The sequence below is a fragment of the Arachis ipaensis genome, chromosome B10, assembly GCF_059453495.1.
Source record: "Arachis ipaensis isolate K30076 ecotype BB chromosome B10, ASM5945349v1, whole genome shotgun sequence".
NCBI lineage: Eukaryota > Viridiplantae > Streptophyta > Magnoliopsida > Fabales > Fabaceae > Arachis > Arachis ipaensis.
The window spans coordinates 51,534,028-51,551,375 of record NC_142435.1 but is presented as its reverse complement, the minus strand read 5'-3'; the positions used below and the strand labels follow the sequence as shown (position 1 = coordinate 51,551,375).

Genomic DNA, 17,348 nt, shown 5'->3' with positions numbered 1-17,348 from the left:
AAAAAAACTGCTACTATTACGTATTCACTTTAAAAACTAACTCACTTTCAATAAAAAACTGTTCCACCTTCAGTCATACTTTTAAATTACTGTTTTTCTTTCAATCTTGGTCTTGCAAACGTTTTTCTGCTCTGCATATTATTGTTATCTTTCTGACAAATAGCAATGGAAACTTCACGAAATCAACCGTCATGTCAACGTCGACCCACTTGGACAGATTATGCTAGACGAAGAAGACAGAACATGACCGAAGAACAAAGACAACAATACCTAGCTAGAAGACGTGCAAGTTATCGGGAAATGATTTGACAAGGAAAACAAATTGCCATACCAACTGATACAACTCCAATTCCAAACATTGGTGGAGGTACCTGATTAACTACAGACATAGGGGTAGCCAGATTAACTACAATTAGACAAATGGCCAGAGCTACACCTATCATCAATTTGTTACGGGTAACACGATAACTAAATTTAAATTTCTTTGTTATGAATTCTTGAATTGAATTAGTTCTTAATAATTATATTTTACTTTTCAAAATACAGGAATGGAAGCGTATGACAATAAAACTGCCACAGGTAACAGAAATCAAACTATCACACACAAAATTAATTAAATTAATATTACTATACATGGTTTAGTATCCAAAATATATATATCACGAAATTCTACATACACTGCAGTGTCTTTCTTAATCAAATAACACATCAATCATATATGAAGTTATAAAGTTAACATTAAAAATTTGGTATCCAACTTTTTCAGACATCATTCATCCTTAAAAATAATTTAAAAAAAAAATTTAATGGTCAAAATAATAATAATATTTTTTTAATATATTTCGTTTTCATCTTACAATATAATATATAACGTAATATATAATATTTATATTAAAAAAGAATAAAAAATAATGTCATGTAAGACTAATGACAAAAAATACTCTTATATTAAAGTAATGAATCAACGTAACATTAAAACTTTTAACAACACTTTAATTTAATTTTTTTAAATTCGTTATGTTCTCATATTTTAGAACTTTGGTAATGATATATATTTCTAAAAATAAAAAAAATTAAGATATATCTTACTTACATACAAATATAACGGTTAAAAAAATTATAAGAGCTATCTATACCAATATATAATGGGAATACACATGTTTAGTATCCCATTTTTTTTCTCTTTTGTCTTTGTTTCTTTTTTATTAAAAAATGATTTACCCACGACAGAATTTAAAAACTGAACCACTTCTTTCAGGATACATCATATTTTAAAATTAAATTTGTTAATTATATTTTTATCTTTAATTTTTCATGATATTTTTTTAAAATTATTAAAATATAAATAATTAGTATAAATAACATTATACTATAATCATAATAATGATATAAATAAAATTACGTCAACAAATATCAATATATAATGGGAATACACAGGTTTAGTATCCAATTCTTTTTTCCTCTATTATCCCTGTTTTTTTTTTATTAAAAAATGAGTTTACCGACGACAGAATTTAAAAACTGAACTACTTCTAATAAAGAAAACTGACACTACGTACTCTGGATACATGATATTTTAAAATTAAATTTATTAATTATATTTTTATCTTTAATTTTTCATGATATTTTTTAAAAATTATTAAAATATAAATAATTAATATAAATAACATTATACTATAATCATAATAATGATGTAAATAAAATTACGTCAACAAAATATTAATTATTTATTATTTTTAATTAGTATTTTTCATACATAATAGCTTATAATACAATAGTATATAAGTGATTAATATATCATTATAGTACAATAACTGATAGTATATACAATACAATTATTTAATTAACAGTTATTTCAATGGGACAATAGTATTTAAATTATATAAAAAAATAAATCATTATTAACTAAAGTCATTGGAATAATTAAATCTACAACACATGGTTTACATATTTTTTATGTCCAATATTTATTTTTTAGAAAAATTACATATAAAAGTGTACTCATTAATCAAATCTATACCAATATATAATATAATGAACTATACATAACGGTTAAAAAAATTACAAGAGCTATTATTTTTTATCCCCTATAATTAAAAAAGCACTGCATAAATAAAGATTAATTCTTTTTATTATAAAGAAGATTAATTCCTTTTATTATCAACGTAAACACAAAAAAAAACAAGAATACATTATCGTATAACAAATAAATTATTTTTTAAACATATCTTTGTATTCTTAATTGTCTTAATTGATAAAATACTCATCATATCATTAATTTATGGTAACAAATTAAAAAAAAATTAAAATATCTCAAACATTAATGGACGAGAATCAAACTTTTGAAAGAAAAAACACTATAAAAAATATAATAGAAGCATAGAAAAAACTATTTGTATTATAATAAAGAAATATAGATCAATTCTAAAATAATTAAAGTTATCGATATTTTGTTTCAGGCAATCAAAGTTAACTAATATTATGATAACTAATTATTCTCTTATGAGTTTAATTTATACTTATTTTCTATATTGGTCTTTAAAAATATAGGTACGAAAATACATGGTAACAGAGCTGGTCCAAATAATAGATCCCCTGGTTAGTATCTTTGTATGCTTTAAACATGTAAACACATTGATATAAGTTATTTTGTATGCACATTAAATCTTCTTAACGTATAATATTAACAAAATTAACCAACTTAATTAACACGCTTTATTTTATTGCTAAGCACTAATTTTTTATTAATTCTAAAATATTTAAAGTTACCGATATTTTGTTTCACGAAATCAAAGTTAACTAATATTATGATAACTAATTCTTTCCTTATTAGTTTAATTTATGCTTATTTTTCTATATTACTCTTTAAAAAATATAGATACAGAAATACATGGTAACAGAACTGGTCCAAGTAATAGAACACCTGATTAGTATCTTTATATGCTTTAAACATGTAAACACATCGATATAAGTTATTTTGTCTGCACATTAAATCTTCTTAACGTAGAATATTAACAAAATTAACCAACTTAATTAACACGCTTTATTTTATTGCTAAGCGCTAATTTTTTATTTTTTCCAAAAAGTATATAACATATAAAATTTGCAATTTTTTCAAATATAAGTGTACGTCAAGACACCATTGCTACTACTAATTCAATTCCTCAACCAATTGCTTCTTATGAACCAACTACAAACAATACTAGAAGCCATGCAAATATGAATGGTGAGTACTCTATTTATATTTCTAATATTTTATCATCATCATATAATAATAATTTAAAACATTTATTATATTGAATAAATATAAAGTTTTATTAATATACATTACTATATAAAATGTGTTTAGTTAAACTTATTGTATTATTATGCTTATTAGTTATCATAATAACATAAGAATTTTTGTTATGTTTATTATCTGGATTGCTCTTTAAATTATGCTTACTATATAATGTAAACAAAATTCTGAATTTAATAAAAAAATTTAAAATAAATACTTAACAAATAAAACATTTAAAATAGTTGATACATTCATGAAACTAATAATAATAAGAATAATTTTATAATAAAATTTTTGTAACAGCATATATCTTTTAAAATTAAAGAGAAAAACTGAACAAAAAAAATTTAATACAAAAACAACAATTAACAAATAGTCAGATACTACAAAAATATTGATGTCTTATCTCATGTATTTAAAAATAAACTGTACAAATTATATGGGTCCTTTTTATTATAAGGTTATTAACAAATTAAGAATTTAATAAATGGTGAAATTTACTAATGGCACAATGTGTTCTAATTTCTTAAAATAAAAAAAACTAAATATTATATTAAAAGGTACAAGTCAATAGGTAACTAAATAATGTAGACCTCAAATTAAAAACATAGATAATATTGTTTACATTCTTATGAGCTACAAGAAAAAATTTTAATGAATCACTAATTTAATTACTAACTAAAAAAAATACTACTACAACTGTTATCCAATAGCAAAAATCATGAGACACATAATATCATTTAGTGATGAAAAATAAATTTTAACATCATTACAGTAACTAGGGAATAAACCCTTGATGATAATAAAATTATCAAATTAAAATTTAATAATGTAGAAAATGTTATTAACATAAACACCAACAAAAATAACAAAATAAAAGTACACCATACATGTTAACCATAAAAAATATTTATACAATTTTAATGGACAAAATTTTTACTGTATCGTTAATTTATCATAATAATTTAAAAAAATATAATTAAAATTATTACAAATTACTGGGCGACATTCAAAACTTTCATAAAATTGAATAGCAAGCAAAAACACAATAGAATCATATCATTTTAAAAATATTTTTTGTATATTTCAGTATAACTCAGAATAAAAATTTGCTATATTAAATATATATTTAACCTCATATATTACCTAGAACTTCAAACTTTGACAATCTTATATGAATTTAGGCAACAGAAAAATCTAGAAAAAGACACTACATCTTTAAAAATTACGTTTATTTTTCAAAAAACAAACCTCATTTGAGAAGTTGTATACATATTCTTTGTTCACTCTTGATTTCACTATCTAAAATAATATGAAATAATTAATGAATTCTACCCGAGTCCCTAACCATACAATTGTTGGCACATGTAGAAAAAGAAATCTATAACATAATATTTTAATATTCCTATGCGAGTGCAGAAATTAGACACCATGTCCGAACATCCCACAATTGTGTTCAAAATTTTCAAGAGAATACAACAGTGCTTCAAACTACACTACTTCCTACAAGGACATGTACACACTGTAATGCACGTCTGTTTCACTATGAAACATTTGACTTATGTTGCAATGGAGGAAAAGTCTCTTTGCCCCAAGTAAATGCTCCTCAGGAATTACTTGAAATCTTCTTAGACTCTTCTGCAGAAGGGAACCATTTCAGGAAACACATTCGTGGTTACAATCATATTTTTTCATTAACTTCGTGCAGTGTACATATAGACGAACAATTAGCTACAGCAAGTCATGGTATATATACATTTCGTGCTCAAGGATCAATGTACCACAGTATAGGAGGATTTCATCCGGATCAAGGGGCGCGGCCACGCTTCTTGCAACTGTATATATACGATACTGAGCACGAGTTACAAAATAGGATGCTGGAGAATACTGATAAACCTCATTTGTAGGGTTTATCTTGTGTTGAATTTAGAGGGTTTTATCATCTTTTCCCACATTTATTCAATGAAATAGCATGGTTTTGTAAATTCTCCTTTAATTGTGTTTAAGAGTGAAAACATGCTTTTTAGGCCCTTAATTGTTTAATCTTAATTCACCTTGATTCTATTAGATGCCTTGATATGTTTGTTAAGTGATTTCAGGTTTAGGAGGTAAAGATTGAATCAAGGGAATGAAGGAAAAGCATGTAAAAGTGGAGAACTCATGAAGAAGTGAAGGAATCGCAAAAGCTATCAAGCCGACCTCTTCGCACTCAATCGACCATAACTTGAGCTACAAAGATCCAAATGATACGGTTCCAGTTGCGTTGGAAAGCTAACATCCGGGACTTCAAAATGATATAAGATTTGTCATAGTTGCATCACGTTTAGGGGGGCATGCACGCGCAGATTGGCAAGTGATTCATTAAAAGCAAATTAGTGGCCAGCAAATTCTAAAGCCTTGTGGGCCCAATCCAACTCATTTCTGATGCTATTTAACCCAAGAATTGAAGAGGGATGAGATATCTAGTCATTAGTTTAGTTTTATTTTAGTTTTATTATGCTTTAGTTAGTTTTAGAGAGAGAAGCTCTCATTTCTCTCTAGAATTAAGATTAGGTTTTAGATCTAGATCTACTTCTTCTTCTTCTCTCTTAATTTTTCTCTTTCATCTTCAATTGTTCTCTTGTAGATTGTAGAATTCTTCTTCTCTTGTAATTCCTTTGTATTGTTAGTTATAGTTTATGAAGTTTCTTTTGTAGATCTACATTTCTTCTTCAATGCAATTGGTGAGTTCTTTGTTGTTTCATAATTGTCTTCCTTTTCTATTGTTAATCTCTTGCTATTCTAGTTAGATCTCTCTTTAATTCTTACAATTCATGTTGTTTACTTTTATTGCCTTCTATGTGTTTGTTAAAATGCTTCTTCTAGTTATGAGTTTACTTTTCTATTGTTTTGCCTTTCTATTGTCAATCTCTTTCTTTTGTAGTTGTAGATTCCTTTAATTCTTGCAATTTACTATGCTTTCCTTCTATGCCTTCCAAGTGTTTGATAAAATGCTTGGTTGGATTTTAGAATAGAATTTTATGTTCTTGGCTTGGGAAGGTAACTTAGGAACTCTTGAGTTACTAATGTCCAAGTGATTGACGATTGGGAGCCATTAACTCTAGATCTCACTAATTGATTTGGTGGAGAACTAGGACTTATGGACTTGGATTGATATAGCTCACTTAACTTTCCTCTACTATTAGTTAGGGGTTGACTTAGTGGGATTAATCCTTGCCAATTCTCATGTTGTGGTTAGTGATAAGGATAGAGATCCTTGACCACCAACCCTTGCCAAGACCTTTGTAATTGTTAGTTTATTTTCATTGTCATTACATTTCATGCCTCTTATCAAAAACCCCAAAAATATCTCATAACCAATAACAAGAACACTTTATTGTAATTCCTAGGGAGAATGACCCGAGGTTCCAATACTTCGGTTTATAGATTTTAGGGGTTTGTACTAGTGACAAACAAATTTTTGTATGAAAGGATTGATGTTGGTTTAGAAACTATATTGCAACGAGCTTTCATTTGTGAAATTCTAAACCACACAAAAGTCGTCTCATCAAAATGGCGCCGTTGCCGAGAAATTACAATGGTGTTGTGTTATTGGTTATTGTATATATGTGAATATTGTGAATATGTTTGCCTTTTGCTTCTTTGTTAATTCTTGCTAGTTTTAGGATTCGGTTTCCTTTGTTTCTTATTTGATTTTATTTTCATTTTCTCTTGCTATCATGAATTCTCACTTTGGCTATGAGTTTGGTTCTCACTATGTTGTAGGAAATGAGGACTATAATGAGAATGTGTATCAAGGATGGGATAACCAAAAGTGGGAGGTGCCATATGCATATGACCGATTCTCTTGGCAACAACCTCCACCAATGCACTATGAAGAAGAGCCATTCTATGATGCATACCAATCCAATGGCTATGGTAAATTTTCTTGTGACTTTCAAGAACCACCACCATATGCCTATGAGTCATATCCTCAACATGAACCTCAACCATACTCACAAGCCTCTTTTCACCAAACACCTCCATATGACCTTGACCCATTTCCACCCTACCAACCACCTTTTCAAACATATGAGCCATACATGGAACCACCATCCCAAGATCACTACTCCCAAGAACCATCTCAATACACACTACCACATCCTTACCAAGAAGAACCACCTTCCTATTATGAACCCTTTCTCCAAGACAATGAACCCTCTTATCCATCCCAATCCTCAATGGATGAAACCCTTAGCCTTATATTTCAAGGGCAAGGAAAAATGCAAAGGAAGACACTAGAATTTGTGGCTACCTTAACCAAGGTAGTAAGCGTTTTAGTCTCTCAATATTTGAGCACTCAAACCGCTCCCATGGTCACATGTGGAGAATCAATTGAAAAGCATAGCATGAAGGAGAGATTGGAAACTCCGGTGGAGAATGAGGGATGTTATTTTGTATTAGAGAAATTGGAGGAACCTATGATCATTGAAGAAGAGGAAGAAGTGGTTGAAGACTTAGGAGATGCGGAACCTCCTTGGGAACCTAAAGCTGAAGAGAACCTCTCCAAGAAGAGTGAATTTGATGTTGAGGAGGAGAGTGGACAACCTCCAAAATAATTTTTGAATGAAGATTTAGAGAGAATGAAGCAAGAATTAAGTTTCCTTGGTGATGAAGATCATCATCCAAGCCTCTTGGTGGTGAATCCTTTGAACTTGAAGAACCTTCTCCCAATGAGATAGAAAGCAATGTGGAAGTAGATTTCTCTCAACCTCCCATCTATGATTTGAGTGATGGAGAAGAGCTAGATGAAAATGATGAACAAAAGATTAAAAGTGAAGAAGTTTGTGAAGAGGTGGAGGCAATCAAGGAAGAATATAAGGGAGTAGAGCTTGCAAGAACATTGGGAATACCTCTCCCCAAGCCATCACCATCTATTCTTTCGTTCAAGTGGGTAAATTCCTTATACTTAAGCTTTATTATTCCCCTTGAATATGGTTTGCTTGAGACGAATGGTCAACTTAGATATATTTGTGGCTTTAAGAGCAAAAGGGAGATGGCTAGTGGTTGGAAATATCATTCTAGGTTCATGAAGGCTACACGTTCAAGGCTTAATTGCAACGGTTGGTGTAGAGCTAAATTGCTTGGGTATAGGATGTTGTTTGGTTGCTTAAATGAGAATTCCAACATCATGGCACCCAAATGGAATAATGATAATCAACTCAAAGATGGGTGTAGAAACAAGATATGGGATCCCGGCATACATGAGGATCAACTTTGGGAGCCCATAGTCTATGAAGAACTCCATCAAAGCTTGGGAGAATTGAACTTAAAGAATGGAGCTCATTGGAAATGCAAGCGTTGGTGGATGTTCAAGGATGGCTTCAAGCACAAGCCACCTTGATGGAGCTCCCCATAAGTCCAACTTAAGGACAATAACCAAAAGTACTAGGTGGGAGACACCCCACCATTGTAACTTCTTTTCATTTTCTCTTTTTGTACATATTGATAATTAGTTTAAATTCATGTTTTTGGTTGATTTGTTGAGTATAATTGGTAGTTTTGGCATGTTAAATAAGGTTTTATGGTGTTTTGGTAGCTGTTTGGAGGTTTGGAATGCTTAGATTGGTGCAAAAACATAAAAAAAAAAAAAACAGAGCACCATCCGCGCGTACGCGCACTGCATGTGTACGCGTGCATCAATCATTTTCGCCTATCCGCGCGGACGCGCCATGTACGCGTACGCGTGGATTGAGAAATTCCACCCCAAGCCAAAAACCCAAGAGTTGTGCGAATGTTGCACGCGCATTGTGCCTTTGGCACAAAATCACTTGCGCGTACGCGTACATGACGCGTACGCGCCACTCTCGAAATAAGCCATCCGCGCGAACGCGCCATGTGCACCTACGCGTCGCGTCCATTGCACCACCATCCGCGCGCACGCGTACGTGCGGATATCCTTCCTTCACCACATCTCTTTTCTTCACCTCTTTTCATTTCTTTCCTTCTCCTTTCTTCTTCCCTTCTCCTACCCTTCATCCAACACTCCCAAACACCATTGATAACCATTTATTTTAGTTAGTTAATTAGTTAGTTAGTTAGTTGATTAGTTAGTTTTAGTTAGTTTTCATTTCATTTTCTCTTTTTCATTGTAAGTGTTGGATTGTTATTCTTGTTTACCATTAATTGCTGCTGAGTATTAAAAAGGGATGTTATCTTAACATCATTATGTTTATAATTATTGTTGGATTCTATTATTGAGGTTATATTTTGCTACTTAGTTTTGAGTTTTTCATGCTTACCTTTTAAGAATACCAAGTGATGAGAATTGCCTTCGAGCTTGTAACTCTTCTTGAATTGCATGATTCGGCCACCATGTGATTTGAATCATATTCTTTGATTAGGCAATCTCTTGATATTGGATGTTGTGCATTTACTTTAATGCGTTGTGTTTCATGGTCATATACATCCATATATGTTATAGCTTGAATGCCTTCATGCTTCTTTAATGCTTGTTTTACCTTACAAGTTTACTTAAAGCATCTCAAGCACACTAGAATGAGTAAAGTGCATGCCTCTTTTTTGTGACTCAGCTTTTGACGCTAGTGTGTGTTCTAAAAGGCGCCTATTTTAGAATTCACACACTTATTTTTCATCAAGTCACACTAATTCACTCACTCAATTCTAGTGATTAGTACCTCATTCCAATAAATGTATGCTTCCTTGCTTTTGTTTTCTCATCTTATGGTGTTATATTTTTATTTTTTTTCATGAATGACGCACCACAAGCAAAAATGGAAGCGCAAACAACACGCAGCAACCGGTTGACCTACCGGCTGAAGGTGGCAATCCGGAGAGTCGCCGTACCCCCTTGCTCATCTTTAAGTGCACCGAGGACTGTGCAAACTTTTAAGTGTGGGGAGGTCGTCTGACCGGTCGGCGATTTTAGGTGACAAGTTTTTAATCTCAACACTTTTCATTTCATTTTAGGTCTTTTAGGATTTTTGTTTCATTTTCTTAATTTTGCATATATATATATATATATATATATATATATATATATATATATATATATATATATATATATATATATACATAATAAGCTTAGTCAAAATAATGAAATTTTTCAAGATTTCTATCTATAGGGCACCAATTGATTTGAGTGAAAATTTTTCATAAGACTTGCTTGAATTATATATATTGTGGAACATGTTTTGAGCTAAGAACACAAGCAAGTGAGATTTGAGCCTAATGGTGTGGTTACATCTTATAACCACTTATTTTCCTTCTTGGTGTGGTTACATCTTTCTATGATTGTAATCTCTTTATGTCCATTATTTTGTGTATTCATGCACTTATATGATTGAGGCCATCATTTCATTTAGCTCACTTACCCAAATAGCCTTACCTTTTATCTTCCATTGTTAGCCAATTTGAGCCTGCGATTAACTCACTTGTTCTTAATTTTAGCACATTACAAGCCTTGAAGTGAAAAACAATAAATGTCCTTATTTGGATCTTTGATTATCTTAGGCTAGTGTGTGTGTATCATTCAAGTGTGGGAACCTTGGGACATTGGTTGAATAAAATGGTAGTTTTGTATTTTTATTGAAATTATTTGGAATTGGGTACATGCTCATGTATTGATAAAAATGTATAGACCTTATGCATTGATGTTCTTGTATATAGTTTGAAAGAAAAGAAAAAAATAAGAAAAACAAAAGAAAAAGGAAAAAAAACAAAAAGAAAGAAAAGAAAAAGAAGAAAGAAATAGAAAAAAGAAAGAAAAAGAGAAAGAAAGAAATAAAAAGGGGACAAAATGCCCCAAAGCAAAGCGAAGCTCAATAAAATCAATGCATATGAGTTGTGAAATGAGAAGAAAATGCATGAATATGTTAAAAACTGAAAAATGGGTAGTTAGATTATAACTTAATTGTATAGGATGTCATAGGTTAGGTGGGAAGTTTAAGCTAATCAAAGATTCAAATTTCAAGTCCACTTGACCAAATATGCATCCTTACCTTGACCCTAGCCCCATTACAACCAATGAAAAGACCTCATGATACTTGTATGCATGCATACAATAAATGTTGATTGTTAGAAGAAAAAAAAATCTTGGAAAGCATGATTAGGGGAGAATTGAGTGAATCAAACCTAAACACTTGAGCGAATATAGCACAAACACATCCGGTGAAGGTTTGATGCTCAATTACATGTTTTCACCTATAATCATCATTTTTCTTGCAAGTTTGTAAAAATATTTAATAACTCAATTCAATTGTGGATTAGACTTGTTAGTCCTTAGTCCTTGTGCATATATGCTTCTTGGAAATTGATTTATGTTGACCAAGCAATTGCATTCATATAGATAGTTGCATATAGGTAGATTGCATTTAGTTAGACTTCATTGAATAAATGTTGATACCCCTTGTTTCTCTCTTGGCTTAAGCATGAGGACATGCTTGGTTTAAGTGTGGGGAGATTGATAAACCCCATTTGTAGGGTTTATCTTGTGTTGAATTTAGAGGGTTTTATCATCTTTTCCCACATTTATTTAATGAAATAGCATGGTTTTGTAAATTCTCCTTTAATTGTGCTTAAGAGTGAAAACATGCTTTTTCGGCCCTTAATTGTTTAATCTTAATTCACCTTGATTCCATTAGATGCCTTGATATGTTTGTTAAGTGATTTCAGGTTTAGGAGCCAAAGATTGGATCAAGAGAATGAAGGAAAAGCATGTAAAAGTGGAGAACTCATGAAGAAATGAAGGAATCGCAAAAGCTGTCAAGCCGACTTCTTTGCACTCAATCGATCATAACTTGAGCTACAGAGATCCAAATGATGCGGTTTCAGTTGCATTGGAAAGCTAACATCCGAGGCTTCGAAATGATATAAGATTTGTCATAGTTGCATCACGTTTAGTGGGGCACACGCGCCGATTTGCACGTGATTCATTAAAAGCAAATTAGTGGCCAGCGAATTCTAAAGCCTTGTGGGCCCAATCCAACTCATTTCTGATGCTATTTAACCCAAGGATTGAAGAGGGATGAGGCATCTAGTCATTAGTTTAGTTTTATTTTAGTTTTATTATGCTTTAGTTAGTTTTAGAGAGAGAAGCTCTCACTTCTCTCTAGAATTAGGATTAGGTTTTAGATCTAGATCTACTTCTTCTTCTCTCTTAATTTTCCTCTTTCATCTTCAATTGTTCTCTTGTAGATTGTAGAATTCTTCTTCTCTTGTAATTCCTTTGTATTGTTAGTTGTAGTTTATGAAGTTTCTTTTGTAGATCTACATTTCTTCTTCAATGCAATTGGTGAGTTCTTTGTTGTTTCATAATTGTCTTCCTTTTCTATTGTTGATCTCTTGCTATTCTAGTTAGATCTCTCTTTAATTCTTACAATTTATGTTGTTTACTTTTATTGCCTTCTATATGTTTGTTAAAATTTTTCTTTTAGTTATGAGTTTACTTTTCTATTGTTTTGCCTTTCTATTGTTAATCTCTTTCTTTTGTAGTTGTAGATTCCTTTAATTCTTGCAATTTACTATGCTTTCCTTCTATGCCTTCCAAGTGTTTGATAAAATGCTTGGTTGGATTTTAGAATAGAATTTTATGTTCTTGGCTTGGGAAGGTAACTTAGGAACTCTTGAGTTACTAATGTCCAAGTGATTGACGATTGGGAGCCATTAACTCTAGATCTCACTAATTGATTTGGTGGAGAACTAGGACTTATGGACTTGGATTGATATAGCTCACTTGACTTTCCTCTACTATTAGTTAGGGGTTGACTTAGTGGGATTGATCCTTGCCGATTCTCATGTTGTGGTTAGTGATAAGGATAGAGATCCTTGACCACCAACCCTTGCCAAGACCTTTGTAATTGTTAGTTTATTTTCATTGTCATTACATTTCATGCCTCTTATCAAAAACCCCAAAATATCTCATAACCAATAACAAGAACACTTTATTGTAATTCCTAGGGAGAACGACCCGAGGTTCCAATACTTCGGTTTATAGATTTTTGGGTTTGTACTAGTGACAAACAAATTTTTGTATGAAAGGATTGATGTTGGTTTAGAAACTATATTGCAACGAGCTTTCATTTGTGAAATTCTAAACCACACAAAAGTCGTCCCATCAAATACATAATTGCATGAAAGTTTGGTTTTGAAGCTAAAACAATTGTTGCACCGATATAATCCTTTTATCCATGTATTCTGCCAGCTTGCACAACGACTAGATGTGCAAGAGTGTAATTTGGTGATCAGAGAGCGACCTGCTAATCAACCACAATACAGTCTCCCAACTGCTTCACAAGTAGCAGCCATAATAGTTGGTGATGACATTGAAACAATGGTGCGCGGACGAGATATCAAGGTTCAAACTTAGAAGGATTCAGGAGTTTGTTGGGTATTACGATCCACTACAATATCCTCTTCTTTTTCCATTTGGAACCCATGGATGGGATATAAATACTCGAACTCAACGTGGAAACAAAGTATCATGCCAGACATATTATAGTTATATGCTTTAGGTACAAACTCTTATATTTGCTACATCATTTATAGACTTCCGTATATGATAATTTGTACCAATACATCATTTCACAATTTCTAACAATTTTCTATAATCCTCGATATTCGTAGATCCGCCCCAATGACCACTCAACAGTTTTGCAAGCGGGGCGACTTCTTCAACAATATGTTGTTGACAACTATGTGAAAATGGAAACAGGCAAGTTAAGATGGGTTCGACAAAGACAAAAGGAACTTCAAGCTGAACTGTATCAAGGCTTACAAGATTATTTGCACACAGGAGAGAATAATGCAGGTAATTATTCAATTTAATGGCCACACGATTGATCATTATGTGTTCCTGAATTTAAACTTTAAAACTAATAATACTTTTCTCTAAAATTGGTTTTAGAAAATGTTGGCAGAAGAATGATATTACCATCGTCGTTCGTGAGCAGTCGTCGAGACATGACTCAACGGTACGAGGATGGAATGGCTATTGTTCTTAAAGAAGGAAAGCCGGATATCTTTCTAACTATGACATGCAATCCATCATGGTCGGAAATAGCTTTGGAACTCAGTCCTACTCAAACTCCACAGGATCGTCTGGATCTAACAACTAGGATTTTCAGAGCCAAGTTCGAACAATTAAAGCATGATGTTATTACCAAAGGTGTATTGGAAAAGGTGAAAAGTTATATTTATGTCACCGAGTTTCAGAAAAGAGGATTGCCACACGTACATATGTTGCTAATCTTAGAAAATAATGGCAAGTTGAGTGATCCTGACCAATATGATAGTTTGGTCCGAGCAGAAATACCATGTAAAGAAACAGAACCACACTTACATGAGGCAGTGCTAAGGCATATGATCCATGGTCCTTGCAGAACACTAAATCAATCTTCACTATGCATGAAGAACGGTCAATGTAAATGCAACTAACCAAAAGAGTTCGTACCAGAGACACGACGAGGTGATGACTCATATCCTCAATATAGGAGGCAATTTGATACTCCAATCTCTATCAACCAAAATGTCACAATTGACAATAGATGGGTGGTTCCATGCAACCCTTGGCTAGTACTGAAGTATGATTGCCATATCAATGTAGAGATATGTAGCAGTATCAAGAGCATAAAATATCTATACAAGTATTGCTATAAGGGACCAGACCGTGCGGCAATGGAGGTTCACAGAAGTTCTAATTATGATGAGGTGCAACAGTTTATTAATGCAGGATGGATTGCCACTCCAGAGGCATGCTGGAGGATATTTCGATTCAACCTTTACCGAATGTACCCATCAGTTGAAAGGTTGCAAGTTCATTTGCCAAATCAACATCAAGTGAGCTTTTATGAGCACCAAACTATTTCTAAAATAGTTAATAATGACTATTTGTCAAGAACAATGCTCACTGAATTATTTGCACTTAATCAGGCTGATGACCAACAATCTAGGCATCTTTTGTACAGGAAAATCCCAGAATGTTACAGTTGGCACATCAAGGAAAAAGAATGGCGTCGACGCAGGTCACAAAAGAGATCTATCGGTCGGATCTATACCGTTTCGCCAACAGAAGGTGAAAAATTCTACTTGCGTATTCTGTTGTCAAATGTAAGAGGCCCAACTGGTTGGGATGATTTGCTAACAGTCGATGGTGTCCAATATTCATCCTTCAAGCAATCCGCTCAACATCGAGGACTGTTGGAGAGTGATAGTAGTATAAGATCATGTTTGGTTGAGGCATCCATTTTAAGAATGCCATGTGCTTTAAGAAAGTTGTTTGCCACCATTTTAATATTTTGTGAGCCAACAGATGTAAGAAGTCTATGGGACGAGTTTCTTTCATGTATGGTGGATGATTACGCATCAACAAGCACTACAACCTGCAATGGGTTGACAAATCATTTGCTTAGGGATTTAAATGACATCCTCCTACAGCATGGAAAACATATTGCACAATACGATTTATCAGCTCTAACCTCGGACAACGACAATGACAACTTCATGCCTAGAATTATTCAAGAAGAAATGTCCATCGAAGTTCCTCAAGAAGACCTGTGTTCTATAGAAAGATTGAATCATGACCAGTCTACAGCTTTCAGGTGTATTATGAATACAGTTGATCAAAGAGAAAGTGGAGTGTTCTTCATTGATGGACCAGGAGGAGTAGGTAAGACATTTCTTTACAGAGCTATAATTGCAGACTTAAGACGTAAAGGGCATATTCTCTTGGTAACTGCGTCCTCAGGAATAGCTGCAACTTTACTGCCTGGTGGTCGAACATCTCATTCTAGATTTAAGATCCCAATCAATGCAGAGCCATCCTCCACGTGCAATATAAGTAAACAATCTGATCTCGCAAAACTGATTAGGCATACGACAGCGATAATTTGGGATGAAGCGCCAATGGCTAATAAAGAGACAATAGAATCATTGGACCGCACATTGCGAGACATCTTAGAAAACAATAATCCATTTGGAGGGAAGGTGATGGTTATGGGAGGGGATTTTCGCCAAGTACTACCTGTTGTGCCGAAAGGAAGTAAGTCGCAAATGATTTCAGCTTCTATTGTTAAATCACATTTGTGGGCATTCACCAAAATTCTCCACTTGCGACAAAATATGCGATCTCTTAATGATCGTGATTTTGCGGAGTATCTTATGCGCATAGGGGATGGGATTGAGCCTACCATATGTGAAGACTTGGTACAAATAGAAGCACACATGGCAATACCATGGGAAGGTGAGGCATCATTACACAAATTAATAGAAGAAACCTTTCCAAATTTGCAATCTCATGGGTGGGATGCATCTTATATAGTGGAGAGAGCGATATTGACACCTAAGAATCATGATGTGCAACAGTTTAATGATATAGTCATCAACCAATTTCCTGGAGACGAATGAATTTTAGCATCCTTTGATGAAGTAGAAGGAGATACAAATAATCTGTATCAACAAGAATATCTTAACTCGATCTCCACAGGTGGATTGCCACCTCATATGTTGAAGGTAAAAAAAGGTGCTCCTCTAATGTTACTAAGAAACATAGATCCTAAGGCAGGCTTATGCAATGGCACAAGGCTACTGTGTCGAGGAACTTTTCAAAACATGTTAGACGTGGAAATCTTAACAGGCCATCACTCTGGAAAAAGTGCTTTTCTGCCTCGGATAAAACACAAAACAACTGAGAACTCAGGATTACCCTTTGTGCTTATTAGAAAGCAATTTCCTATAAGGTTGAGTTTTGCCTTAACGATAAATAAATCACAAGGGCAAACTATCCCTTAGGTAGGATCTATTTCCCTAAACATGTGTTCAGCCATGGTCAATTATACGTTGCTCTATCTCGAAGTGTTTCTCAGTCAACCACAAAAATCTTAGTAAAAAGAAGGAACAGTAGATGAAAAAAGGGGACAATTCACAAAGAATGTGGTGTTCAAAGAAATTTTGTTACTTGCACCTCAGGTAATTTATGTGCTTGGCAAATACGTGAGCCTTTTTACAAGTATAATTTGTGTATTATGTAATTTTATTATTACAATATCAACATTAGAATAGATAGTTTTGTTCA

At 32.8% G+C, this 17,348-nt stretch overlaps 1 protein-coding gene across 1 annotated transcript; it reads left to right on the top strand.

Moving 5' to 3' along the window:
- The first annotated feature begins 420 nt into the window (after positions 1-420).
- Positions 421-16,681, top strand: LOC107620611 (uncharacterized). The gene is made up of 6 exons (XM_021114544.1): positions 421-456; positions 547-579; positions 13,482-13,613; positions 13,904-14,087; positions 14,184-14,693; positions 14,883-16,681. The coding sequence occupies exons 1-6, from the start codon at positions 421-423 to the stop codon at positions 16,679-16,681; spliced, it is 2,694 nt and encodes an 897-aa protein (XP_020970203.1).
- Positions 16,682-17,348: the final 667 nt, after the last annotated feature.

Bases quoted from the DNA above. Each gene is read 5' to 3' on its own strand.
- LOC107620611 (XM_021114544.1), top strand. From the start codon at position 421: ATGGCCAGAGCTACACCTATCATCAATTTGTTACGG. The intron at 457-546 runs GTAACACGATAA...TTCAAAATACAG, and splicing joins CTATCATCAATTTGTTACGG to GAATGGAAGCGTATGACAAT. The intron at 14,694-14,882 runs GTCAATGTAAAT...ATATCAATGTAG, and splicing joins TTCACTATGCATGAAGAACG to AGATATGTAGCAGTATCAAG.